The 27,911-nt window shown below is 38.9% G+C and overlaps 2 protein-coding genes across 4 annotated transcripts in view; one reads left to right on the top strand and one right to left on the bottom strand.

Annotated features, from left to right (window-relative positions):
- Positions 1 to 338: 338 nt before the first annotated feature.
- On the top strand, positions 339 to 21,575 carry LOC137265525 (uncharacterized). 3 transcript variants are annotated; one of them, XM_067800941.1, is made up of 8 exons: positions 403 to 597; positions 6,713 to 6,770; positions 8,279 to 10,715; positions 12,794 to 12,981; positions 13,740 to 13,887; positions 16,679 to 16,870; positions 17,330 to 17,487; positions 18,019 to 20,952. In XM_067800941.1, the coding sequence occupies exons 3-8, from the start codon at positions 8,282 to 8,284 to the stop codon at positions 18,163 to 18,165; spliced, it is 3,267 nt and encodes a 1,088-aa protein (XP_067657042.1). In that variant the 5' UTR covers positions 403 to 597; positions 6,713 to 6,770; positions 8,279 to 8,281; the 3' UTR covers positions 18,166 to 20,952. The 3 variants fall into 3 exon arrangements, with proteins under 3 accessions (XP_067657040.1, XP_067657041.1, XP_067657042.1); XM_067800939.1 differs by lacking the exon at positions 6,713 to 6,770 and having other exon boundaries at positions 339 to 597; positions 13,728 to 13,887; positions 18,019 to 21,575; XM_067800940.1 differs by lacking the exon at positions 6,713 to 6,770 and having other exon boundaries at positions 339 to 597.
- Positions 21,505 to 27,911, bottom strand: part of LOC137265524 (Fanconi anemia group I protein-like) — a 33,205-nt gene continuing 26,798 nt past the window's right edge. Inside the window, exons 29-33 of the mRNA XM_067800938.1 lie at positions 26,861 to 26,977; positions 25,736 to 25,822; positions 25,123 to 25,218; positions 23,572 to 23,727; positions 21,505 to 22,156 (exon numbers count right to left, since the gene is read on the bottom strand). Of these exons, the coding sequence (XP_067657039.1) occupies positions 22,013 to 22,156; positions 23,572 to 23,727; positions 25,123 to 25,218; positions 25,736 to 25,822; positions 26,861 to 26,977 (600 nt within the window). The 3' untranslated portion in view covers positions 21,505 to 22,012. The remainder of the gene's footprint in view (positions 22,157 to 23,571; positions 23,728 to 25,122; positions 25,219 to 25,735; positions 25,823 to 26,860; positions 26,978 to 27,911) is intronic.

Raw genomic sequence — 27,911 nt, 5'->3', positions numbered from 1 at the left:
CTATGAGCCCAATATTCCTATGAAATGAGACCTATGGTTATGTTGACCTTTGTCAGTAAAGGCAAAACAGGGAAAACAATCCGATGTGGCACTCTTGCAACGGCTGTTCTGGTTAGGCAATGACTTGCATCGTCTGCTTTTCGTGGCCATGTGATTACAGCACCGGATATCACATGATGTAAATAATGGTCACCTTGAACATTCCATTCTACGGGATACTAAATCCAGGCTGGTTGTGGAATGATTTCTACCTTGTCAGAAATAATACCGGTGTGCTAAAATATAATAACAAAACATAAGGTGATATTTATTGAGGTTAAAAATGCATGATAGTTATTTACCGCGGATTACGTCAGCGTCTTTCCGGTCACGTCCAACATTGGAACGGTCTTGAACGAGATTATTTGGCCAAATGCATGCTCATAGAGTGATTGACAGTGATCTTCTTGCTTTGGTTGTAGCCAACAAATAGTACTGTGACACGTTTATCATATGTCATAGTTAAGATATAGTTTCTCTGGCGCTAAAACTTGAACAGTGCTGAAGATGTCACACGTCCGCCCAAAGGAAAACGTGGCGTTTCATTCCACACGTCAGGTGAGGTAACTTGATATGATGAATGAACTTTTTAGACACGAAAGCACCCCACCCCTTTCTGCACCCAAGTTGTCCCAGAATGACGTAAAAGAGTCTCTAGTAGTGGTGATAGCCTCAGAGAATTTGTTGAACCTATGAGGCAAATTCCACGATGCCATGATGACATGTTTTAAAGGGGCACTGATGCGGGGCGAATAATGTTTCTCGCCAACGGTCAAATTACGAAACCAAACTGCAAATTGGTCAGCGCCTGCTCCTTCGACCGTGACGGACAAAGGAACTGGGCTCCTGTCCATAGTAGCAGAATTTCTTCACCTAAACAGTCAGGAGGCCGGATGTCCATCATATGCCATTATTTAAAAATATCCATGGTATTCCTTTTCTGATCGTAACAAAATATCCCAGCAGTGTAGGTTTTTTCGGATGCTTGGATGGTATAGTTACTGATCCAATTTGATCCTATTTCTGTGTTTTTAACCTCTATATTTAATTATGTTACATGAAAATTTGATGTCTACAGGCACGTAGTCCCATTTGGGGTAAACTGCATTTTACGGGTCCCCGGAAGTGTACCTGACAGACATGTGCAGAAGCCATATTTACATCGAAGCGAGCACTAACGCTGACGCCATTTTTTGTTTACTCCGGCGAGTTACTGCCGCTGTTCTATGGCCTTGTTTGACCAATTAAATTACCTTTGGGTTATAATCGAGAATCAGCTCAAGACCTTCATTCCTCAACATTATTTTAGGGTCAGTATTATGTCATGGTATTGTCAATTGCAGTGTTTATTCATTTTTTAAGATCACAATACAATTTCCCAGTGCTAACCGAATGTATGATTTTTTTGCAATCTCATATTTCAACAGAATGGGGGGTTTTAGTGGGGCAGGTGCCCCCCTACATTATTTTTACATATTACTTATCATTTCTTTTATATTCCTAATAAACAAAAAGAGGTAAGTTTATTTGATGTCTAATATCAAAACGCTTCACTTACATTACAAGAACAAACCTCCGCATGCATTAAATTTATCCGAATCCTGAACACCATTTTCTTTATTTTCAATTTCAATCATTAAAGTATGCATGGTTTTTTGGGGTTGTCAAACGCACGGCGGATAAACGCAAGAAATGTTACAAAAGGATCATCAAAACAACGTAAATATTTTTACCTCACGATGAACTATCAAACAATCCTTTCGCAGTTCCATACCTGGGCAGGGACGCTTTCACCACTCTCCACGTACTCTCAGTTTTATTTGTGTACACACCATTCTCTGCATTCACAAATTCCTTACCATGATTTACTGTCGCATGCACATATCCCATCTCATTCAAGTTGTGGCATACCTAGTAACCCACTACCTTACTTGGAACATTCGACACGTGCGTCCACATTTGACCAATCAGAGAAAAGGAACGTCATGAGGATTTAACTTTGATTACTAACGATTGGATTAATGTTTTGGAGTATTACTAAAATTCGTGTTTAAAACTCTCGTCTTTCAGACGAAGTTTTAAACTAAACTTTTGCCAGTAAACACGAAAATGACCTCTAAATTCGTCTAAAATGCCTCCTAACGGAGATCAGCCCGCACTCGCGTGCTTTTCTTTTATATATGACGCGCTGCCAAAGGCCAAAGGCAGTAAGCTCGTGCCAAAGGCGCGTACACGTTACTATAGAATACATTCTACTTCCGGGTGACTGCCGAAGACAGGGACCCGTAAACTGCAGGTGTCCCGCCATTTGTTTCAGTCCGAAACATTGCAAAGCTTTATATTAAGGTAGTTTTGATTGTTAGCTCAGCTGTGGTAGGAAATTTCATACGTAAATTTTGGTAGCTATGGTAGCTACAATGGTTTATTATTTATGATAATATAAACACACAGCTGATATATTTGAATTCGTAAACAAAAAAAACGATGACTTTGCCTTTGGTAGAGAAATCTGAAAATTTTCTTACGTAAAAAAAACCCTTATTACACCTATTTACCCAAGTACACAGCAAATGCCTGTATGTATTCCTTATGTAATGAAATTCCGTTGGTATCCTCAGAACAGTTTCGGCCCTTAAGTGTTTTCAGGCTGCATGCGACACAGAGATTACATCTTCCTTGCTGTAACTCGCGTTTGATGGTGTAAATCTACAAGTGTTATTTGTCATCATTCTCTGGATGGTCAATTAATGAATTTATAACAGGTACAATTAGTAGTAACACCACTTCAGTTACTCAACAAAGGTTCCCATTTGGCATTTCTCCTGTCTGGAGTAAATACTCAACATTATAAATTAAGGTCTGTAATGGCAAATGTATAGTATGTTAGGTAATATGTGCATGTAAGTGATGCAAGAGGGTTTATCAGCTGAGTTACAAAACGATCAGTTGAGTTACGACAGTTATCAGCTGAGTTACAAAAACAAACATCGATCAAACGATTAACCGATAACACACTGATTGATTAATTACTTTTATCTTCTAGCGGATTTGTCAAAAGGCAGTATGTGTAGATGACTACACCCTGTCGTAAAGTGCGAGTGTAAAAACAACATCCTCCCTTCAAAGAATTAACCACCATTGCGTTGAATGATTGATTGCTCATTATTGGTTAACTAAATTATTTAGAATAGCGGACATCATACAGTTAGTTGCCAGGTGTGCTATCTTGGGTACCAATGAGAGGGCTATCAGGTTTTCACCAACGAAAGACATGAAACAATGTGTTACTTTTTCGCAAATTAGACAGTTGTAAGACACCCGACACAGAGAAGGACTATTTACCAGCTGCATATGAATGGAATACGAATGCTTTTACGTGGATATTGATGGATACATTCCTGAACAAGGTAGTAGCCTGACATCGTTGCTATAAAATTAGTCTGTTTTACATTCATTATTTGCATTTTGTGTTTATTTATTTGTTGTAGCATTCAGCAGAATCTATGTGACAGAAAACACACACTAGATCACGTATGTGTGTGAAATAGGATCCACATTGGCAATCTATACAATGTATAAATGTTGCTGTTATGTTAGCAATTTAGTATGAGTATAAGCAGATCGTGTGTTCTTTCATTAATTTTCCAAATCATACAAATATGACAATAAACTAATTAGGGTTACGAGAGAAAATATAGAGACGTACATTGGCTTCGTTATTTTCCCGTCCTAATAGTTTTTTTTACCATTTCTACCACTGGCATTTGTTTTCATAATACATTTGTAATGAAGTAAAAATGACTTCACCTCAGTTGATCTGTCAATAATTAAACTATCAAGTGCGCATACGGACTGCGCGGCAGAGGTCACAAACCAGTCACGAATTCTGGGATATCATCTGGGTATTCACGGGAGAAAAACAAAAACAAAAGTTTACACCAGTCCATGGAAATTGCTCCGCATCAGTGCCCCTTTAAACATTCTGTGTGTTCAGATGGTAATAAACTATCTGTCTGTCTGGTAAAGTTTAGGCCAGTTTTTTAAAAGGGGCACTGATGCAGAGCCAACATGTCTCGCCAACGGTCTAATTACGAAACCAAGCTGCAAATTGGTATACTCATGAACCCGCAAACCCGCTCCCTCGACCGTGACGGATACGTGGACTGGGCTCCTGTCCACATAGATAAGCAGAATCTCTTCACCCTAAACAATCAGGAGGCCTGGATTGTACAGTGACTGATCCAATTTCTGTGTTTTTACCTTGATATTTAATCATGTCATGTGAAAATATGATGTCTACAGGCATGTAGCAAGCTATTTGTGTCATAGAAGTCCAAAAGATTGCAAAGCTTTATGTTTAGATAATTTGAGGGTTGGCTCAGATGTCATAGGAAAAATCATACGTAAATTTTGGTAGCTATGGTAGCTACCCTGTTTTATTATCTATGATAATACAAACACACAGTTGATTTATTTGAATTCGTAAACAAAAAACGACGACTTTGCCGTTGGTAGAGAAATCTGAAAATTTTCTTACGCAAAAAAAGACTGATTACGCCTATTTACCCAAGTACACAGCAAATGCCTGAATGTATTTGTTACGTAACAACAAAGTTCCGTTGGTATCCTCAAATCAGTTTCGGCTGATAAGTGTTTTCAGGCTGCATGCGACACAGAGATTACATCTTCCTTGCTGTTTGATGGTATAAACCCATCACTTGTTATTTGTTATCATTCACTTGATGGTCAGTTAATGAATTTATAACAGGTATAATTAGTGGTAACACCACTCAGATTACTCAACAAAGGTTCCCATTTGGCATTTCTCCTGTCTGGAGTAAATACTCAACATTATAAATTAAGGTCTGATGTGGCAAATGTATTACATGTTATGTAATGTGTGCATGTAAGGTTTTATCAGCTTAGTTACAAAAACTAACATCAATCAAAGGATTTACCAATAACACACTTTTACAGGCAGTATGTGTAGATGTATTAATCTGTCGTATTAACCACCATTGCGTTGATTGATTGATTGCTCTTTACTGGTTAAAAATATTACTTAGAATGGTGGACATCATACATTCAGTTGCCAGGTGTGCTATCTTGTGTGACCAGTGAGAGGTTTATCAGGTTTTCACCAAAGTGAAAGCCCTGAAACGATGTGTCACTTTTTCACAAATTAGACTGTTGTAAGACACAACACAGAGCAGGATTATTTACCAGCTGCAGATGTACAGAACATCATTCTATATTGTGGATATTGATGGATACATTCCTGAACAAGGTAGTAGCCTGACATTGTTGCTATAATATTAGTCTGTTTTAAGTTCATTATTTGCATTTTGTTCTAATTTATTTGTTGTAGCACTCAACAGAATCTATATGACAGAAAACAGACACTAGATCGTGCATAGGACGTGTGAAATAGGATCCACATTGGCAGTCTATACAATGTTTAAATGTTACAGTTGTGTTAGAAATTTGCAGTAAGTATAAGCAGACCGTGTGTTCTTTTAATAATTTTAAAAATCATACAAATATGACAATAAACTAATTAAGGTTATGAGACAAAATATAAAGACCTACTTTGACTTAGTTATTTTTCTGTCCTAATAGATTTGTTAACCTATTCTACCACTGGCAGATGATTAACCTTCAAACTGTTTCATTTGTTTTCATAATATTTTTGTAATAAAGTAGAAATGACTTAGTTGATCTGTCTATAATTAAACTCTCAATTGCGCATACAGGCTGCGCAGCAGAGGTCTCAAACCAGTCAGGAATTCTGGGATATCATCCGGGTACTCACAGGAGAAAAACAATAACAAAAGGAACAACCAGTCCACAGAAATGACTCTGCATCAGTGCCCCTTTAAGTCTACAGTATTTTGTCGGACACCTAAAACATACATACAGTAACTGAAACCATTATTTACCAAAACCACCCAACATGTGAGTTCCCTTCGTGGTCATGTCTCGCGTATTATTCACTAATTTGGAATCATGTCTCATCTCATCTATGCCACATTTGGGCAGGGTAATTTTCCATGAATCTAATTTTTATGCATTACAAATAGAAAACAATGTTGCACCTTTTATGCTTATCTGAAATGAATTCTATAAAGATGATGGTATCTGTAACTAACAATACCCACTTAAAACTAGAATACCCTCTTTGTTTCAAATGTATCAGTATCATACCCACATGGCCCAAAGTTTATCTCGGGCTCTAAACACAAAGTAATATTTTGCATATTGTATGTGAAGCACTTACTAATCGAACCAAAAGCAGCTGCAAAAACTCAGATTTCATTACTGCACTTTAGTTTTGCGCTGGACTCAGCAATATTCCAGCTATGAGGCAGTGGTCTGTTAATATTTGAGTCTGGACCAGACGATCCAATGATCAACAGCATGAGCATCAATGAAGGCAGTTGGGACTAGTTGACTTTTGTTAACCAAGTCGCCTAATTGTGCTTGTTGCCTCTCAAGCATGGATTACTGAAGATCAGTTCTAGTCTAGCTAGATCTTCAAGGGTCTTGTGGCACAGTGGGGTAGCCTAGTGGTTAAAGCATTCGCTTGTCACATCGAAGACCCTGGTTCGATTCCTCACATTACTAAAGCTCAAGTGTCTAAACATCTGAAGCCTTGTGTCATGGAACATTTCAGTGCAAAGGTGACTAAAGCAGAAGTTACTAACAGAGCAGATGTTACCAAGCAATAACAGGTCTGTAAAATGTTTATCATGAAGATGAACAATACATTATGCAAAATGCCTGAAAGTTGCTATGTCATGTTAGAAATTTTGACAGGCCTAAGAAGTCAGCCTTGATATTACCCTTCTCAAGACACCAATTGACAAGCTTGATAATGACATTTGTGTGATATTTTTGTATTTATCAGAATATTTATGAAAAAGTCATTACAAAAACTGTTTTGGGAAAACACCTGGCCTTTTCATCCATGAAACAGTCAGATCTGTAGTAGTTCTGAATGTTCTGTCAAAGTCTTGTTCTTTTCAATGATCTTATGGTCAAGTAATGGATTTTGAGAAGTGACAGGTGACATTACCTCTGAAGTGACCGTTGATGTATGCTGAACTTTAAGCCAATAAAAGGTTCCAAATTAGGCACACTTCACAAAGTGTGCCAACACATTAGAACACAAAGCAACAGATGAATTTCCTCTTCAGTCAGTGTTCCTGTTCTAGGAGTATGTAAGCCTGAACTTAGCTGAAGAGTAGTACAAGAGTAGAATTCTGTCTTTGTTAGAATATAGCATCACTGTGTCTTTGGATTGTTTGTATCATCCTTGGGCTGTCAGCATAATCATGAGCATTACGATCTATGACTGTTTGAAAGTTCCTTTGCCATACTGCTGTATCGTGTGTCTTTATGTGACAGTATAATTAACAGACTCGTTAACACATCACCCCATTATTGCATTAACACTGAGACTAAGTTTACTTAGATTGTTATTGCATGGTAACCCTTGTTACTGACATTTAGATTGTTGAAGTGATTTTATGAGTTAAAAAGCTGAAATATGTTCTTAATAAGAGATATTTATGTTGATGAAAAGAAACTTGATTTGAATACCATTTTTAAGCAGTGTAAGAAACAGTGTAAATCTCATGACTGTGTAGGATTCATTACTGTGCAGAAAAGAATGTAGATGTTTTTGCAGTAAATATCCGTAACTGGAAAAATGTCATTTCAGAATATTGTAATGATACTAGCAAACTTCAAAGTATGTACTAAACTTCTTAAATCGTGGTTTCAGCATATCAATCAGGCTAGCTATTCTCAAAATGTTTGTAACCTTACAAACTTGTTAGCATATTCTCAACACATTGGTCACAAGTTAAGAGACCCGTGAAGATCGGGGGTAGAACAGGACTTCAGCAGCCTATGCTTGCCACAAACGGTGACTTGCTTGTCATAAGAGGAGACTAATGGGAGTGTGTGGTCAGACTCGCTGATTTGGTTGACATATGTCATCAGTTCTCATTTGCGTAGATCAGTGCTCATGCTGTTGTTTGGTTGTTTGGTTTGGTTTGTTTGGTTCAGACTTGATTATTTACAGACTGCTGCCATATAGCTGGAATGTTGCTGAGTGCAGTGAAAAACTAAGCTCATTCAAAGTTAGGAATTCTGAGGGCTATGTATGTTTCGAGAATAAGGATGCAGATGTATCATTTTACTTGATAAAAAGATTGTGACATCTGTTTTTCAGACAATGGATCTCTCAGATAAACGTGAAACGTTGCTTCACATGCTCAAGTTGGCTTACAAGAAGATCAATTCACTGAATGCTGCTACTAGAAAGATCAATGCCGTCATGGCTGTCTTGTTCATGAGGAGAGACAAAACCAAGAGTGACATTGAAAGCATGACACGTAGACTTTCTGCCAAGATAGCCATGCTGCAAAGAGCATTTGACAAAGAGCTTTCAACCATCGTGGAGAGAAAGATCAAAGCAATGGAGGACGAGGTGCAGGTGTTGTTTGATGAGATCTGCAACTTGGGAGAAGTTTGTGTAGAGGCAGAGAAGGTTCTGAAGATTCAGAATGAGCACAAATTAGCCTTGGACGGAACTCGTCTGACAGAAACGTTCAGGTCCCTGCTGGATAGCAAACAGGATGCCGAAGAACAGGGTGACCTTGAAAATTTGATGTTCCTTCAGTTTGTACAGGGTGACCTTGAGTCAAAGTTTGATCAAGGAGTCTTTGGACATATTTTCACTTCGAATAAGGATAGTGGAATATCTCTGGCTTGTTGCAATATGTCTCTTGATTCAAATCCAGAAGTGAGTCCAATTCCAGGAAACCCTTTGTTAGATGGTGCTTATACCTCTGAATCTCAGCCCGGACCTAAAGGAGGTGAGAAAAGTATAGCAAATAAAATTCTGCATCATGACATCCATAATGTTTCATGTCCGCCAGGTTTTGAATCAGGACTTGTTAAGAAGCAAAATGAAATGTTCCCTTGTGTTTCTACACCTGCTGACAAAATTCATACTTTAAGTCCTCAGGTAAAAGAAACTGTTGCAGGTGAAAAGAATGAATCACTCAAGCAGAATGTGAGATTGTTTGAGGAAGCAGTGGAAGTTGCATCTAATGAAGACACTGTGTTGGCAGTTGATGCAGTGAATCCTTGCAATAAAGAATCATTTGACCAATCATCAAACCGCTCCAGAGTGTCACCAATTATTGAGAAGTGGGATGAAGACATGTACAAGATATCTGAGATGTCATCTGCTATGTCTGTCAGACTTCAGAAGAACATCTATGACAGGAAGATGTCTGAGAAGAACGCCAAAAGTGGTTTCAAAGGTGATGGAGTTATGTGTCATTCAGTACCAAGCTCAGCCAAAGAAAGAAGTGATTCATCAGAATCTTGGGACATAGACCATCATGATGAAGACAAATCTACTCGAACATCATCATCTGATAACCCTTCCCATGTGCGGAGACTTTTTGATAATGAAGTAGGATCAAGAAACTTAAATGGAAAACAAAATTATGGTGAATCTTGCAAGGCTTCAGCTGAAGGATTCAGCCTAAACAGAAACTCTGTAAAAGATAATGAGTTGAAAAAATCATCACATGCTGCCGAAAACGGGCCTCCCAAAGTTTTTGATGCAGAGGCAGCATTGAGGAAGTTTCCATGTGTGACTGCTAATGGAATGGATGACTGGTGGGATGCTCGTCCTTCTGACTGTAATCACAGCAGTTCACCCATGAAGAAAGATGAGATTGACATACCATCTGTATCAAGTGAAAGGAGGCAAGAGAAGGTCCAGGTGTCAACAAGCCTTTGTGGATCACCTGTCAAGAGAGACAGGAGCAGCTCAGTTAGAAAGATGCCACAGCTTCCTGGCTCCAGGCCACAGAAACTGCCACCACTGACAGAAGAGCAGGGGGAATGCTCTGCTTGCGTCGCAGATTCTGCCCAAAATTGTTTGATAGTGAGTCATGAGTCTGAAAAAGACTCTGATAATAATGTGATCACTTCAGCAGTATCAAAGGAGGATTATTGCCAAAAGGCAAAGAAAGAAGTTCCTCCCAAAAAGGCCAACCCCATCATTTCTGGTAGAATGAAGAATTTGCTGAAGACTTACATTGAATCCAACAAGGAAAACTCTGGAAATGGAACAGTTGGCGGGGAGGCTGATGGTGCTGATGATAGAGCTGGTGATAGTGTTCATAGCCCCAAATGGGATGTTGACATCTTCAAGTCAGCTGGAGCTAACATCTCAGACAAACCGAAGGATTGTAATGGTGAATTTGAAAAGGAACTCTCATCATTAGGACATATGACATCAAACTGCAGCCCTCATGACAAGTTTTCCAAATCTAAGCTGAAGGAACGTATGCTGGGTATGAAGGAACAACCCCAAGATGAGATCCTCGTTGAATCTGATTCTATAGTATCTCGAGGAAGTTCCTGGGTTAAGGATGAGGAGACACCTGTGGCCATTGCTACCAACTCCAAAGACAAGATAGTGGCCAGTCATGACAAGTCACCATCACAGAGTAAAGGTGATGTTTCTGTAAAGAAGGATGAGTATCTTGATGTTCAGTCTGCTGCTTGTGGGACTGTGAGAGAGAAGATGGCAAAGACATACACTGACTTGTCAAGGCTGGTGTTCTCTGGGAACTGTTGGAGTGGTGAGTGTTCAGGATGAGTGTAGTAAAGTGTTTGGTATGAAGTCATTTGTAACAATGCAGTAGTTGAATATTTGGACCCCCTCAATCTTTCACTCTAAAGAGAATATTTGTATATTTTTTCAGCCCCTGCAACACATTTTGCAGGGGGGATATTGAAATGCTGTACTGGTGTACTGGTGGCTTTTGGTAGTTTTGGAACTCTAAATGAAATATCTTTGGTGTTTCCATGGCAACAAGTTTGACTTTGACAGAAATTTGTAGTAGTGCTCTCTTCTGGAGCAGAACTTTTAAAACCGTTCATTATTTCTTCACCCAACTTGACACAGAGATTGGTCAAGTAGTTTACCGGTACTGAAGTCTTTTGGTAGTTTTGAAATGCTGAATAAAATATTTTGGGCATTTCCATGGCAACAAGTTTGACTTCGACTGAAATTGGTGGTAATGCTCTCTTCTCCAGCAGAACTTAAACCTGTTCACTATTTCTTCAGCAAACTTTGCTCACAGCTTGGTCTAGTGGTGTACTCGTGCCTTTTAGTAATATTTGAATTCCAATTAAAATATTTTGGTGTTTGACTCAGACTAAAATTGATGGCTGTACTCCTGTCAGGAGCAGAACTTTTAAGACCTTTCATTGCTCTCCTTCCACTTTTCTATATACACGCCAAATGTTTGGCATAATCATAAACATGAAGGATATTTTGCCGTTGCCATTGTGATGACTTTGTCTTCTTGTTAAAATATTCATTCAAACCAGTAGATACAAATATGGTTGCATTCATATGGGTAGACATTACACATACTGGAAATTTCAATTAATGATATTGAGCATATGCAATAGTGTTCACTGTTGTAATATTGTAAAATATTAATATTTTTTATACAATTTTATTGGCAGTAAACTTTTCTGTCTTGAAAATATCATCCAATATTTTTGCAAATATATCCAGTGATGACTTATATCTTTTAATACTTTATACAAGGATGTACTTTTTACCAGCAAGATGCATATGGTTCTCTAGATAAATATTGTGAATTTCATTTTTAACCGGGTCACAAATGACATAACGCATTTGTGCACAGCTGAGTGCTTAGCATTTCTGTATCCCTATATGAGACATACATATGGTACTTAATGTTTGTACATAAGACATTGCTTGGCAAAATACGATAAAACTGAAAAAGTGAAAAATCTGGTCTAGTTATCTTAAGTACAAATTTGACAGCTTCACCGGTTTAAGTCATTCTCTTATATGTTCACACAAAGCAATACAGTGTCTTATTACCACTAGAAAAAAGAGGTTGACTGAAGAGTAAACTTTCAATAAGCTGACCCTTTTCTGCAGACTGCTTTTTCGGGTGCTCAAAATTCAGCCTGTGGTCATATGGTTATTGTGTAAGGCACTATTTTTCGCTGTGCAGCTACATCACTTGAGCACACGTGACATGCTATCACCATGGGTTTGCATCCAAGCATGTCCCAAATTATGAGATTCTTCATGAATAAGTGAGTGTAATAGTTTTACCCCACTTTAAGCAATATTTCAGCAATGTCATAGCAGGTGATACCAGAAATGGGCTTCATACCTTGTACCCATGTGGGGAATCAAATCTGGATCTTCTGCATGGATTTCCACAGCTTCTGAAAATAATGAAAGTCTCAGGGCCCCTTTGCTTTCATGATATTTTATTTTCTTTACTATGAGCTTTTTTCTGTAAAATATGTTCATTTTACTATTATTTGTAGAGACTAGCTGTTAGTCTGTTACATTGTGTACATGGTGTATCATGATCCTCCCATTGTTACAGTAATTAAAATGCAAATGATCAGTAATACCATAACCCAGTTAGTAGCAGACTCAGTGATGACTTATTGTTACTTGATCAAAATTTTTACAAAAAGTATTAGGACTTTTTCTGCGACCCTGTGGATAATAAATCTCTTCGCTTCTATTGTCAATTTAGATGTGTTTATTTAAACAGGAAATGCATCGAGTAAATCTCCAAAGTGATCTTAAGCCCAAATCCTTAGTCACTCGCTCACTTATTATGATGTAGACCTTTCTATACATGTATTTCAGAAGTCAATGCTACACTCGTGAATAAAATTGGTCACCTGAAGAAAGGCCATGGGGAAGGCTTCTTCTTTCCCATTGGTGTCAGCTGCAACAGCCGTGGTGACGTAATTGTGGCAGACAACGGCAACGATCTTGTCAAGGTCATGAAGAAAGGTGTCCTTGACTTGACCATTGGCGTGCAGGCAGACAAGGTGCGTATCATCTCTTATTCTTCCATGTGAGTGCTGGTGATGGGGTTTCCTGAACTGATTTGAACCGAAATGCTTTGGCTTACTCTGGGCTGGGCCCCGTTTCATAAAGCCATCATAGTGCTAAGATGAACATAACATAGACTTATGACTATCGTAGCATTACAAACGCTTTTAGGAATGGGGCCCAGGAGGCTTTACATCTACCATAATGCTGCTGTCCTCTTGCTCTTCTCTAACTTACGGCAGTGTAAGACAGCTCTTCCACCACCAGTTGTCCTGATACAACATCTTGAAGTGTTCACTCACCAAATCTATGAATTCCAGTGATACTTGGTGGCATTCTTGGCCTGTACTGATTTGAATACCTGTTTATCTGGAAACAGTGAGGGAGAAGAAATATGGGTTTACTTATATTCCAAAGGGTGTATAACATTAAGAGTGGAAATTTTGTCCCACCTTGACAGATAGTAGTGAATGAGTGAGTATAGTTTTACGGAGCATTCAGCAATATTCCAGGTATATGGCTGTGGTATTTAAATGAATGAGTCTGGATCAGACAGTCCAGTGATCAAAAGCATGTGCATTGATCTGTGCAAATGAGAACTGATGACGTGTCAACCAAGTCAGTGAAGCTCTGAGAAGTAGTAGATCCTATTCATTTTTTTATCAGAGTGAAAATAGGGCATGTTTGTGTTTCTTAGTAACCTGAAATGTGATGACTTCAGCATGTGTCACCTTGTGTTTAGTTTTTCTCACAGAGCGGAGTAGAGCTGTCTCGTCCATCTGCAGTCGTGGTCAATGAGAGGGATGAGTTGTTTGTGAAGGATGCCACTGGAATATTCAAGTTTGACAACAAAGGAGTTCTTCTAGAGCAGATTGGTCATAAGATTCTCAAAAGACCGTACGGTGAGAAATAAGAACTGAAGACCTCTCCAACTGTGTAGCAGTAACTGAGTGAGTTTAGTATTACGCCGCACTCAGCAATATTCCAGCTATATGGTGGAGGTCTGTGAATAATCAAGTCTGGACCAGACAATCCAGTGACCAACAACATGAGCATCGATCTGCGCAATTGGGAACCGATGGCACGTGTCAACCAAGTCAGGGAGTCTGACCACCCGATCCCGTTAGTCACCTCTTACGACAAGCATAGTTGCCTTTTATGGCAAGCATGGGTTGCTGAAGACCTGTTCTACCCCGGGACGTTCACGGGTCCCAAATGTGTAGCAATTATACTTTAACAAGTAATATCAACAAAATCAGTGATCACATGAACAGATGGAATGGAAGATGAAATGGTTGTAAAATCATACTACGAGCAAAAAAACCTTATGATTTGTCAAATATTGGAATTTTCTGTATTTATTCTATATGTTTGTACTCCAATTTGGGAATTCTGAAAATATTCTGACCCTGGACTCTTGAAAATGTGTTTGATATGTTCCAGCACCACCTATCACTTTTCAACCACATAATAATACTTCACAGGACTGAATGGTTACACCATCCGCTGGTCACACTAAAAATTGGGGTGTGATTCCTCACATGGGTGCTGTGTGTGAAGTTCAAGTGTGGTTTGGAATGTTTGATTTTGCTGGAATATTGCTGAAACAGTTGTAAAAGCTTTCAGTCAGAGCTGTGGGTAATTGGAAAGGCGTATAACGATATTTTAGTTGCCATTAGAATGCAGTGTATATCTCTTTGAGGATGTTATCTACATTAAAAACTCCTCATCGTAGCAGCTATCCCAACTCTTTGAAGATCTGGCATAAAATTGGTCTTCAGCAACCCATGCTTGCCATAAGAGGTGACTAACATGATCAAGTGGTCAGACAAACTGACTTGGTTGACAGATCAATGTTCATGCTGTTGATCATTGTCATGTTGGATTGTCTGGGCCAGACTGGATTATTTACACACCGCTGTCATACAACTGGAATTATTCTGAGTGGGGGTGTTAAACAATCAACCAACCTACCAACCTTGATAATGAAGATCAGGCTTTGTGTTCACCAGCCAGGTGGCATTGTTTGTGATGTGTTCTGCCCTTTATGCATGTCCTGGCAAGTTTTGTCTTTCAGCAGCACGGTAATTCCGCCCATACACTGCGTGTGTGAACGAATTGTTGCATCGGCATAACATTGCTGTGTTGCCATTCCATGCTGTTTCTCCAGACCTCCTTTTCTATCAATGTCTTGGACAAGTTGCCAATGACAGGACCAGACAGTGTTCGAAATAATCACCAACCCAGGGGCTGAGAACAGATTTCATTTTATTGTCCCTGCAGATTTCATTCAGGGCCTGTACATTTAAAGCCTGCATGTGGCAGCAGACGTTGATGGCCAACCAGGAAATTAAGGTCTTGCAAACTATGGGACCAGAACCAACCTGTAATACCAGCTAGACCTATCTCTGGTTGACATTTAGAACAACTTCAGCAGCTTTTCCAGTCATCTTCTTTCTTCCAATCACTGGGACAATCTGTATCAATGCAAATGGTTGTCTGTTATAACAAACTCTAATTGTCCCTCACACCAACAAAGCTATGGAGGATATGTAAACAAGTCCATCCGTGCATCCACACTACCTTGTCCGAAGCATATCTCCTAAATTCTTTGTGATAACTTAACCAAACTTGGTGCGCATTTAAAGCATGATACATAGACGTGCCCCTTAGGTGTTACATCCAGATATGAATTTTGCAGTTTCCTCGGAAACATGATTTAGGCAATGACTTTAAGGATGTCACCTTGTCCAGAGCAGATCTCCTGAACTATATATACATGCTAGCTTCATCAAACTTGCTACACATATCAAGCATGATCCCTAGATGTGCCTTTTGCGGTTTAGAATCAGATATGAATTTTAAGTGTTTTTACATTTCCATGGAAACATGACTTAAGCTGTGACTACGACTGATGATGAGGATGTCATCTTGTCCAGAGCGGATCTTGCAAACTAAACTTGCTAGCTTCATCAAACTTGGTACATAAGTCAAGCATGGTCCACAGATGTGCCTTTTTGGGATAAGACCCAGATAAAAATTTTATTTTTGGTGGTTTCTATGGAAACTTATGCTGTGGCTTCGAGGATATCGATGTTATCTTGAGCAGAGCTCCCAAACTTTGCTTGGAACACATAGTCGCCATGTTCACCATGATCCTTACATGTGCATTTTGGGGGGTACACAAGTTTGTGAATTTATTTTTTTTTGTAGTTTCCCTAGACAACAAGTTTGACCTTGACTGATATTGGTGGTTTTGCTCTTTTCCGGAGCAAACTTTAAAACTGTTCACTATGTCTTCACCAAACTTGGCACATATATAGGCCTGGTGGTATAGTGGTGCCTTTTGGTAGATTTAGATATCTGAATAAAATATTATTTGTGTTTCCATGGCACAAGTTCAACCTCGACTGAATTTGGTAGTAGTGTTCTTTTCCAGAGCAGAAATGGAAAAACTTTACAATATTCTCTTTCCACTCTGCCATATGCACACCAAAACATTGACATACTGTAATCATAATTAGTAGACATACTCATGAAGAGTATTTTGCTTTTGCTGGGGATGTTGATGACTTGGTCTTCTTGTTTTATATTGTTTTATGTGTCAGTTTAATCTATTGACATTGTTAAATTTGTTGCTTGACACTGTGGCAAGCAACATGTGGTAGTCTTATGGTTTTCTTGTTTCAACAGGACTTGCTCTGTCCTACAACGGACACTTGGTGACCCTTGATGTGACGAGGTCCGAGCATTTGCTATATCTCTTCAAGCAGAATGGTGGGGTGTTCCGATGCAGTGTATTTGGTCCCCTCAGCAGCAACATGACAGGCTCCAAGTGCCGCTTCCTGGAGGTCTTCAGAGATAGGGTCCTTGTCAGCGATCTTGGTAGGTGGGGTTGGTCCTCAGTGATTTTGCAGATTTTACAAACTTTGTGATGTTCTTCTTCCCATGTACAATATGAACTTCGAATTATTTTACAGATATCAGTTTGATATTTGTAATATTTGTTAGTTTATTTTCGTCTTCAGTTAGTGTACCAATTCACTGAAGTAAATAGTGAAGGGGCAGATTTTATACTGTACACCTGCTTATAGTCCAGCTCATGTTGAACTCGAATTGTAAGGAAATCTAAGTACAAGTACTCCTTGACATATCATGACATCTCCATCTGTTAACATTGAGCCCATCAGTAGGGGTACTAACAAGTTCCACTGCAATAATGTATTTCCTCAACGTATCTGGGAGAATCATCACTGCCATCATAATGTTGCATATTGCGATAACATTTTAATTAACAATATTCGTTTATTGCAGTTTGGATATACTATGTTGTGATCTGTTTAGGCCTTAGTGTGATGTACTTGGGGAACCTTTGTGGGCAAGTGTTCCACTGTTTTGGGCGTTATGGAACCAATCCAGGATTCTTCCGTGAACCATCAGGTGTGACCGTAGACTCTGCCGGGAACTGGATAATAGCCGACAGCAAGAATGACAGAATACAGGTATGTGGTGTAGGCAGTGTGCAAATAGTTTCCAGATTTTGCTAGCCAGGCCGACTAGCTCTGCCTGACTGTTATTAGGCCACAGGCTGATTCACTACCCCGAAATTTGAATATAGGAAGTTAGAAACTACTTACGAGAATAAATGAAAATATTATATTGTCAGCAATCGGCAGGACACTGGTTTTATCATTAAGCTGCTAGTATGATGAACATTTTGTTGAGCGTCTTGCATGATTTAATAAGCAGATATGTGGTTTTTTTTGCATAATGAACCTATGAAAGTTCACTCGCTGGTCAATCTAGTGAATGCGGAGATTTACTGGCCAGACTGGATTTTTCCTAGCCACGGCCCAGTGGCTATTGCACACAATGGGTGTAGGGTAGGTTATGCTATATTGTTTGAGTACATCTTATTCTTAATCATTCAAAATATTATCTTTATAAACAATCTGGGATCCCTGATGTGGCCCAGGTTTTCACCCAAAGAGGTAAGTAATTTTTCTTGACCATATCTGTCTTCTATTTATTAGGTGTTTTCTCCTGACGGGAAATACTTGTTTCCCATCAAGCTGTCAGATCCAATCTACCGGCCATCAGACATCATGCTGACACGGAACAGACACCTGCTAGTTGTGAACTACCTCACTCACTCTGTCAAAGTCTATAAGTTAGGATGAAGCTCATTCTTTGACAGACCACCATACCCTGCTCTGACATTCTTGCTACAGCCTGTCCTATGTTGCAATCTGTTTCATCTGATTTGTCCCTTACATTCGATAAGTCCTGTTTGTATTGTTTCATTGGTGTTTGTCTAACCTGTCGGAGGACGTGCATCAACATTTAGCACAACTTTCTGTCTGTTCTGTCATCAGTGACCTGTGTGTGTCTGGCCAGTCTTTATTGTCCGTCCTACTTGTCATGTGTCTGCCTGCCTGTCTTTTACATCAATCCTTCCAAACATGCCATTTCTCATGTTCCTGGTGGGGTGAAATGCTGCTGCTAATGTTCTGTCAGAGATTTTCCAATGTCATTTCTTGTGAAAGTGTTTGTAAGGCTATGATATGACATTTTTGCTGAATGGTCAAAACCATCAACATATTTTTGAAAGTGCTGATCAACGACTGATTGTGCCTTTTCTCCAATTCAAAAACTTGTTCTTACATGTGTATCTTTCCGTTTTCAAACTCAAGTATAAATAGTGCTCATACTACTAATATTTGTGTTGTTGAAAAAATATAACTTGGATAGATAGAATGATGAACATAGTCCTGCAAAAGAATATTTACAGTGTAACAATATACTCTGTAGCATGGCATTATGATACCTTGATGTTATGGTAGTAATCAAATATGTGAAGACATTATATCCAAAATCTTAAGAGGAATAGAGGAACCCGTCACTTGTGCTCTCAGAAGACACTTGCTTATGCATTGCTGACTTGGAGGAGCAACTGGGATACTTTGGAGGATGAATAAAGTAACTTTAAGAGTGTCATTCTAGAAAACTGGTACATCTCAGTGAACTCGTACACACTTCAAGTACAACTATGCTTGAAGAACAAATACATAACTCACAAAACAAAGTGTAGACTTAGTCTTGTGCCCAGCGCTTTCTTACACAAATTTACATTAAAGCTGTTCGAGCATTGGCTGCTTAAATGGCAACCTCTATACTGTGCATATGAATTAGATCTTCAGACTGGAAGTAAACATGCAGTTTGTTACCTTCTGAAACATGTTCTGTTTGATTATTATTGTCAAGTGATGTCAGACTTTGACCATGTCCCTCTCTAGCCACAAAGGTTAATCATTTCTTTCTTTATGCACTTAAAATGGTCACCATGTTCATAAAAACACAGTTCTCTTGAATTCTTTTGATCCCATGTGGTACTGATATCCAACATTCAAACAGGTGGAAAAATTTGAATGGTTTCTTTCCAAGACCACGGGACCAGTGGGTAAACATTTATTAGTAGTCCTGCTGTACTTCACTGGTTCAAAATCACATTCATACATTTACATAAGTTTTACTACAAAATTCACTGACCATGATGACCACTGCAAACTTATCATTATGAGGTTCTGGCCAATCTGCACTAGCGAGGTACCATGGGACCAACATTATTTTCGCACACTTTACCCATATTTTTCTGCTTCTGAAAGATTCATTTTGGTAATACAGCTTTAAAGCTGACATTATAGATAAAGTATTATGAATATCAATTTCTACAGTCTTACATAGTTATTATTATCCAAGATAAAGTCCTACGAATGAACATATGTATTCTTGCCTTTCCAGAATATGCCCAGAATAAAAAGTTAAGCGCCAGTCTATTTAAAAAATAAGATCTGATGCTGTTGAAATGTTAGGCTAAAATAATTGAGAAGACCAATCCATATCTAAAGAAGATTCATCTAGTAACTGATGTGAGGATGTCATAATATTTTGTATTTACTATTAAAGGAAATACTGTTGAAGTATGATGGTTTTGCTTTATAAAGCAAAATAACTATTGCTTTCCTACAACACTATTAAACTTAAGTTTCAATTGTCAAAATGACATTTGATCATATAAAAGTCATTTCTAATATTCACTTTTCAAAAAAGGTAACTTTTTTTAGGAAAACAAAATGCATGTTTTGCACAGGTGCATACATCCTGTTTAAAGTAAAAGATAATTGCATCAATGGTTTTGCTTATAGCGAAAAGTACCAAACCAAGTTAGGAAATCTTTTCTGGATATCTGAGGTTCAGATAAACAGGGCACGACTGTATGCATAAATTCCAGAGAACAATTTTTAAGCTGAATCTTTAAAATAGTCGTGATGTAGTCCAAAATGAATGAAAGTTTGATACTTCTTTATAGGAATCCACCATGTTCTTTCGAGAAAGTATACTACTAAATATGTTAACAGTTTTCATTACATTTGTTCATCTTCTGTCCCTATCATAGTAAACTCTTTATGTTGAATTCTTAATATTATTTATTTCAGTTTATTAGTTAAGTATTCATTTCCTACAGTACAAGAATCATCTGGATGTTTGTTTATTTCATCACCAGCAAGGTACACAGATAGCTTCTTTGAGATGTTAGTGTTTTGAACAATGAGTCGAGCTCTACAGATATATAAATTCTTGTAGTGACTTTCCAATGTAGCTAGTACACACATGCTTGATAATGGTTTCAGTAGCTGCACTGAAATGTCATTCATCTTAATAGTAAACAAGTTGTATATCCATAGTGCTCCCTTTGTTGTTCAAGGTACACAGATGTATTCACTGAGAATTTCCTCCTTATTTCCTTGCTCTGTGTTAAGCTAACCACATTACAATACCATCGTGTTTCCTGTAATTTCCACAAGAATTGTTGCTCAGTATTGACAGTTATCAGCTGAACTGATGGTTATTTTGATGTGGTGAAATAAACCATTTATCTAGACTGAAATTTTCACATACGGTTCAAATTGTTTATTATTGTTATTTTTATATCGTTCTGACAATATAATGAAGATCGTGGGTGACAATGGTTATACATCCAATTCCAGCATCATCACTGACATGGACACTAGAAATTGGCATGCGTGTATATATCGCGGTTTGTACGACTACAAGCCCATATTTTAGCTGGTTCAATAGTGCTAGCTCAAATGGATGCCATGATATGCCACAGTAAAGCATTACACTGACTCTGAGCCAACCACTCCTTGTTTTATCATATGTTAAAGTCTTTAGGTTTTGATGTGGCCAGTGATCGAACCCTCAACATTCCATGCTCCAACCATCATAACACCATGGAGGCTGTTGTACCCATGAGGAGAATCAAACCTGGATCTGGAGCAGGACAAGCAAGCACTTAAACCAGAAGACTTCCCACATCCCTTCTTCTGTCAAGCAACAGAAGGCTTTTCAGATTTACTGGGTATTTAATAATTTACAAAAAGGATTCAGTCCGTGATAAGTTTCTTCACATCTGGTTCATCTCAACTTGCATATTTGGTCAAATAACAAAAACACTGTTACTAGGATAACAAGTTTATTATATGTACAATATATTTACATATTTTACAAAAATAAATGATAGCAGCACTATTTGGGTTGGTATAGCTACACTACAGATAAATATCACAACAAAGATAATAGTTACTAAATGATATTTCATTGGACAGGACCTCTCATCATGTGAACACTGAAATTCTGCGGCCATTTTTTGAAGTTATATAAATTAACAATGGAGCTTGAAAGCCTACAATTTTGAGCATATTAGTAACTGTCCACCCCATGAAGACATGACAGCCCAGAATCAGCTTTGGCCTTTCAATACTGCCAGTTCCACTGATTTTCAACACCTTAAAGACAAATGTCAATATATTTCCTGTGTGGAACCCAGAGGATACTCTGACAATAGAGATATGAACAGGATTATATCCTCAATGATAGCTTTAACTGACTTCCTACTTTGCTTAAGTTTGGTAATCACATTTATTTAACCCGTCATTTCTGTTACGTTTAGACAGCAGTGTCCCTTCAGTTGGCGGTTTTGTGTTTTCCTAGACCTGCCCCACGACCCAGCTTACTCTTCTTGGTAGGTGGCGCTGCTCCATCATCAGCAGGGTTTGTGTTGTGTGGAGCTTGGTTCTCCTCATCACTGCCTTCACTGCTGTTGGAGGCCTGGGGACAAATCACTGAGAATAACCAATGTGATCTCCAACTAAGACTTCCTTGGATCATTTGTTGTAGAGCAACTGGTGTAGATTCAGCAACCCATGCCCGTCATTAGCGGTGAGGAACAGGATTGGGTGGTAAGGTTGACTGATGTCACATGTCATCGTGTCTCATTTGAGAAAATCAGTGCTCATGATTGTTGTTTAATGTCATACTTGGTAATATTCTAGACGAACATGTGACATAAGCCTGCGTTAAACTATGGCTATAATGAACTAAAGGGACAAATACTTCCTTCTATGCATTTTGACTAAAACATACATCAAGTGGCCATTATAGAAAATTAAAGACATTTTGATGTGTTAGTCAGTTATGTCTGTTAGTTAACTATAAAATTAGCTCTGAACTAAAGTACCATGATATATTTCAAATTACATTTTAGCAGATAGGTATAGATTGTAGTTATTTTTTGTCCAATCCAAGATTTGAACAAAGAGCATCAGAGCTAGGCACCGAATTGCTACAACACTGTGTGTTTGAGTTCCATCCATGACTTTTACATGGTATTTACCAATGTGACATTAAATTTTTCTCACAATATCCTAAGATATTGTCTGGGTCCACTTCCAGTAATTTTCAGGTCACCATCATTTAAAGATCACATGCAACATAAAACACAACTTTGCAGATTCTGATATCTTTTGGTATACACTTAATGAAACAAATGAAAAATGCCAAATCAACCTACAAAGTTGGAAAAAAAAGCCTGTGAAATAAGAGTTAAAACGATTTACTAAATTTCCCCCAGCGCTTGGGGAAAAAGTGGTTTCTAAAGGTGTGCTCATAAAGCTTCGCTGTGAAAAGGTTCACGGAGTTTGAAACCATATGAATGCCCGCAGTATGAGATCGTGAGCAGTAGTCTAATCTTGGTTGTGTGCACAAACAAGGAAATAATCTACTTGTTACATAAAAACTAGATCTGACAGAAGCTGGTGCAAACTTGTCAGTTTCAAGTCCTGCTTTGTACTTGGACACATGACAATTTTCCAGCCATGCAGTAGTTAACCATCTCTACTGAGATGATTTTTGATTGGATTGAATGCAGATTCAGACAACATGTATTTACAAAACCCAACATCTCTATATGCATTCGTTATGGACAACAACTTCTTCAAGTGTATATTTTTTGTTTGACAACGGTATATGAATCCATACTGAAAACGCATCAAGTACAATAAAAGAAGTTGTTATGCATACTTTCTTCTTACTTTCTTCTGACTTGCCACACCTCTAAAATGCCCATCAAACATATCATTTTTCTGTACACACAATGAGCCTTTGTATCAGCAAATGAACCAGCCAATCAGAAGCATTTGTAACACTTGAGTGTAACACTCCCCTGTCTCAGACTGTTTTCTCACCTCCACATTTTGTTCGACCTCCTCTTGATCTCCTCCATCCTGATCCATCTCTTCCTCCTCCTCGTCAGACTCGTCTTCCATCACAGCCTGTACTGCTGCTACGTTGATGCGGAAGTCTCGCGACGTGCTAACTTTCATGTAGTCCATTAAGTTCACCTTGAGAATTACAATAAGTTGTGAACTGACATTTGCAAGTGTGAGGAGCTTTTAACATTCATCATACACATTAGTCCATGAACTGGTTCTTAACAATATTTGCAAGAGTTACATCTATGTGACGTGGGTGAACTGGCTAAAATGCCGGGCTAGTGATCCAGCAAGGTTGAGGTGTTGGGATCGAGCCCACCTGTGACCGGGTGTAGAAACCTTGGAGTCAACTTTGTGTGCAGACTCTTTCCGTGTTGTCACAACCCCAAGTGTACAGTACACAACCATGTGCACTGAAAAGAACCCACGAATCCGTTGGTATATGACCAGACAGATGGTGGGAACATGAATACGTGCTAACAGCTAGTTGCAGGTACAGCAATGTGCAGTAAACATGGACAAAGTACTGTGACTATGTGTCCCAGTCCACCAAGCTGTGAATTGGGTGCCTCGTCAGGATGAGAGAGCCACAATAAACTCGGTGCGCCTAGTGGCAGCAAGAGTTGTATACTCCCCAGGGAGTTGAGACTGACATCCAATGATCGAGGGAAACGAATATCAGCGCCTTGAGCAAGCACTAGTTGCATGGATATGTGCGCTGTATAAATATCCAATAATAATGTCTCCCATAGATACCTCTTGGATCTGGGGGGAGTCGAACCCAGGTCTTTGGCGTGACGAGTGAACGCTTTAACCACAAGGCTAACCCACAGTCCCTCTAAGTAAATCACATGAAACAAACTGGTTTAAGTTTTGAGTGCGTATGGTTTTATGTTGCTTTTAGCAATATTCCAGCAATATGGTCGGGACACCAGTATTGAGCTTCACCATTTGTAACTACTCGTCTCATTATGTGACCTACAAGAAGACTCGTACCCCTCTCGTACGCCTTCAATGCCAAGAACTGTGGCAAACTAATCAAATTGGGCATAGTAAACCGCATTTCAAAACATGAAAATGGCAGAACCGATGAACTTTAATTTAACTTCCCTAAACTATACCAAGCACTATTTAAACATAAACTTTGAGGTAAAGGATGAGCAACTTTAGACAGTGAAACATATTTGCAAAGGGAATGACCGCATTGCTGTTTTGACCTCAGGAAGTAGGATATACTTAAGCCATGTTTGGAAATTCAGAGTTGTCTTTCCTTGATAATGGTACTTGACTGTTTTCACCTCTATGCCCGTTTGCACTTAGACAAGGCCTATTAGTAAACATGGCCACAACAGGTGTACAAGACGCCATCTGGCTTGCCAGAATGACACAAGTAGTTACGAATGGGGCTTCACAGGTGGGTGTCCATGTCAGGAATTGAATCAAAGTCTTCAGCATGACAAGTGAACACTTGTATATTGTTCAAAGTGGCAATATACCCAGCTCCACACTCAGCCAGCCACTCACCTTCGACTTCTTTCCCAGCTGTATAATGAACCTCTCAAACTGTTCAATGGCATAAATCAAGTTGGGTATCGTCTTGGTCTGTTTCATGGCTCGGTTCTGAAACATTACGTGACCAGAGACAAAGCAATGCTCACATCAAATCATATGGTCTAACTTCCACCTGTATCCCCCCCCCACCAATTAATAACAACGAGGAAGTACTTGAGTGGCATTTTTAGAAGTTGCATATTCCTTTGAATTTGTTTAGATACGATGAAAAAGAAACCACTTAAAACAAATCCTTGTGATTTGGCAGGAATGAAGTTTAATGAAGGATATGGATGGAAATGTTCCACATTAATAGATTAAATTCAGTATCACATTTTACAGTTTTTCAAGAACTCATGCAGGGACTATCTTGTATTCCACTCTAGTGAGTGTGTGAGCTGGGTTTTACGCCACTTTTAGCAATATTCCATCAATGTTACCAGATACCACCAGTAATGGTTCATACATTATTCTCATGCGGGAAACCGAGGCCTTTGATGCGACAGGCAAACACTTTAACTATTGGGCTACTCCACTGCCATGATTCCCCACTAAATAACAAAACTGGAAACAAGGTGCTCCTCACCTTCCCTGCCTGGACAGCTGCTCCAGACTTCTTCTTATCCTTTTTCACCTTGTCTACAGTTTGCTGCATGTGCTCATGCTCACATGTCTACAACACACAAAGTCAATAGTACACATCTCAATATGTACTGATAACACTACTTAAGTGTGATAATGTTATTGGGTTGAAAACGACTGATATTACCAAAGGAGGGGCTGAGTTGTTGCTTCACCATTTCTAACAGTATTCCAATTACACTGTGTCAGACTTTTGTCTGCATTGAAAGTCTGGAAAGTCCAGATTGATGCAGATCTTTGGCGTCTACAACTTTGCCAAATCCAGGAGTGAGTGAGTGAGTGAGTTTGGTTTTACACCGCTTTTAGCAATATTCCAGCGATATCACGTCGGGGGAACACCAGAAAATTGGCCTCACACATTGTACCCATGTGGGGAATCGAACCCAGGTCTTCGGCATGACAAGCGAATGCTTTAACCACTAGGCTACCCCACCACCCCACGCCAAATCCAGGAGTAACATGTTGACAGACCTTGGAAACCTAAAGCCTAAACCGTCTGTATGTCCTAAACGAGTACTGCTACTAGTGCTAGAGCATGATGAAGACCTATTTGTATGTCATAAAGACACACTGTAGGTACATTAAAGCCTGCATGTTTGGATATCATGAAGTCTCATCTGTAGAAAAACCAAGAAGACCCATGTAAGTCATTCAATGTCACCGTTTCTGTCAGAAAGACTTACCTGCAGGTACATGACTAACTTGATTGTATGTCTTATAGACTTACCCAGAGATGCCAACCCTAAAATGTTGCAAATAGTTTGAAGGATAACAAATTAGTAGTTTAACCATAAAATTAGTTGTCAACTTAATACTTAAAATCATGATGGATTCTGAGAAAGACAGTATGACACAGATTTCCAAATTGTCAGCATTACATTTTGTGTAGTCTCTTTCTGTCGAAATGGTATTTAATAGATGAAAATATATTTTAATGATTTTTCTTCAAATTTCCAAATATCTAGTGCAATACCATTGGCATAGTTTGAGGCTAAAATTTGTATCGACTAGAGGTTGAGCTTACTGGTATGTACATGACATGGACTTAACTGTAGGTACAGTGACTTACCTGTATGTATGTTATGAAAGGGTAGACATTCTGGGTCAGCTCTCGAGCAACCAGCTTCACTAGTTTCTCAAAGCGAGCAGTCAAGTGACCGATCTTGTTGGCGTAAAGAGACAGGTACTGCAATATGAAAGCAGCCAATAATGCTTTGATTCCGTGCCCACTGGGGGAATGGGCATTCTCATGCCACAAAGGTTACTTGTCACATCTTTCTGGGAACATCTGTTTGTACATGGCCCTTCCATGGTGCAAGTGTTCAGGATTTGTGATTGGTTGCAATCAGATTTAGTTGTGCAGTCAGCCATTGTTTCAAAAACAATCAATTGTAAGGAATCTGTAATTTTCTTACGCTTTGGAAAAACTTGAACTACTTCCCCAGTACGATGCGCAAATGTGTCCTCTAGACCAAACTCGGTCACATAATAGCGGATCCATGGCGTCTCCATCGCCCTCATTGACAGCAGAAAAGCTTGCCATTGAATATTTTGTGTGTCACATCAACAAAAGTCCCAGCAGAAGAGGGATATTTGCAGCCATTCACTTGCTTGTATTAGTAAAGTTGGATCGAAGTCGATGTAATGTGTCATACAGGTACATCTTTTAAGATAACATAATTACTTCAGAAAAGATTTTTGTTTCCTTTCAACTTATACAGAGACACCACGATTTTTTTACTTAAGGGGAAAATATTTAGAAATTAATCACTAACTTGTGATAACGTGGCAATGTACTGCTTGTCAAGTATTAGATGAGCCAGCGCAGTGAACACATTTGTGACAAGCAGGTGGGGCAAGTAATCTGGATGAATACACTTGCTTGCTACAGGTAGATTGGCAATTATGCAAGTGCAATACATGCTGACCGTGGCGTGAAATCAATACTGCTACTGTTTAACACGTGTCTCGTAGAGTGATTTAGTTCAGCAAAACACCATCACAAGACGATTTGCACATGGAAATTGAATATTTGAATTCAATATTTAGACGATAACCAGTTTCCCTCTTGTTTCAAATGGAATATGCTGGAAGGCGTTCCCATATATGCAAATTCGGGT

The sequence above is a fragment of the Haliotis asinina genome, chromosome 15 (assembly GCF_037392515.1).
Source record: "Haliotis asinina isolate JCU_RB_2024 chromosome 15, JCU_Hal_asi_v2, whole genome shotgun sequence".
Taxonomy (NCBI): Eukaryota; Metazoa; Mollusca; class Gastropoda; order Lepetellida; family Haliotidae; genus Haliotis; species Haliotis asinina.
This window is presented reverse-complemented; position numbering and strand designations above follow the sequence as displayed.

Bases quoted from the DNA above. Each gene is read 5' to 3' on its own strand.
- LOC137265525 (XM_067800939.1), top strand. From the start codon at position 547: ATGTCACACGTCCGCCCAAAGGAAAACGTGGCGTTTCATTCCACACGT. The intron at 598-8,278 runs GTGAGGTAACTT...TCTGTTTTTCAG, and splicing joins CGTTTCATTCCACACGTCAG to ACAATGGATCTCTCAGATAA. The intron at 13,888-16,678 runs GTGAGAAATAAG...TTGTTTCAACAG, and splicing joins GATTCTCAAAAGACCGTACG to GACTTGCTCTGTCCTACAAC.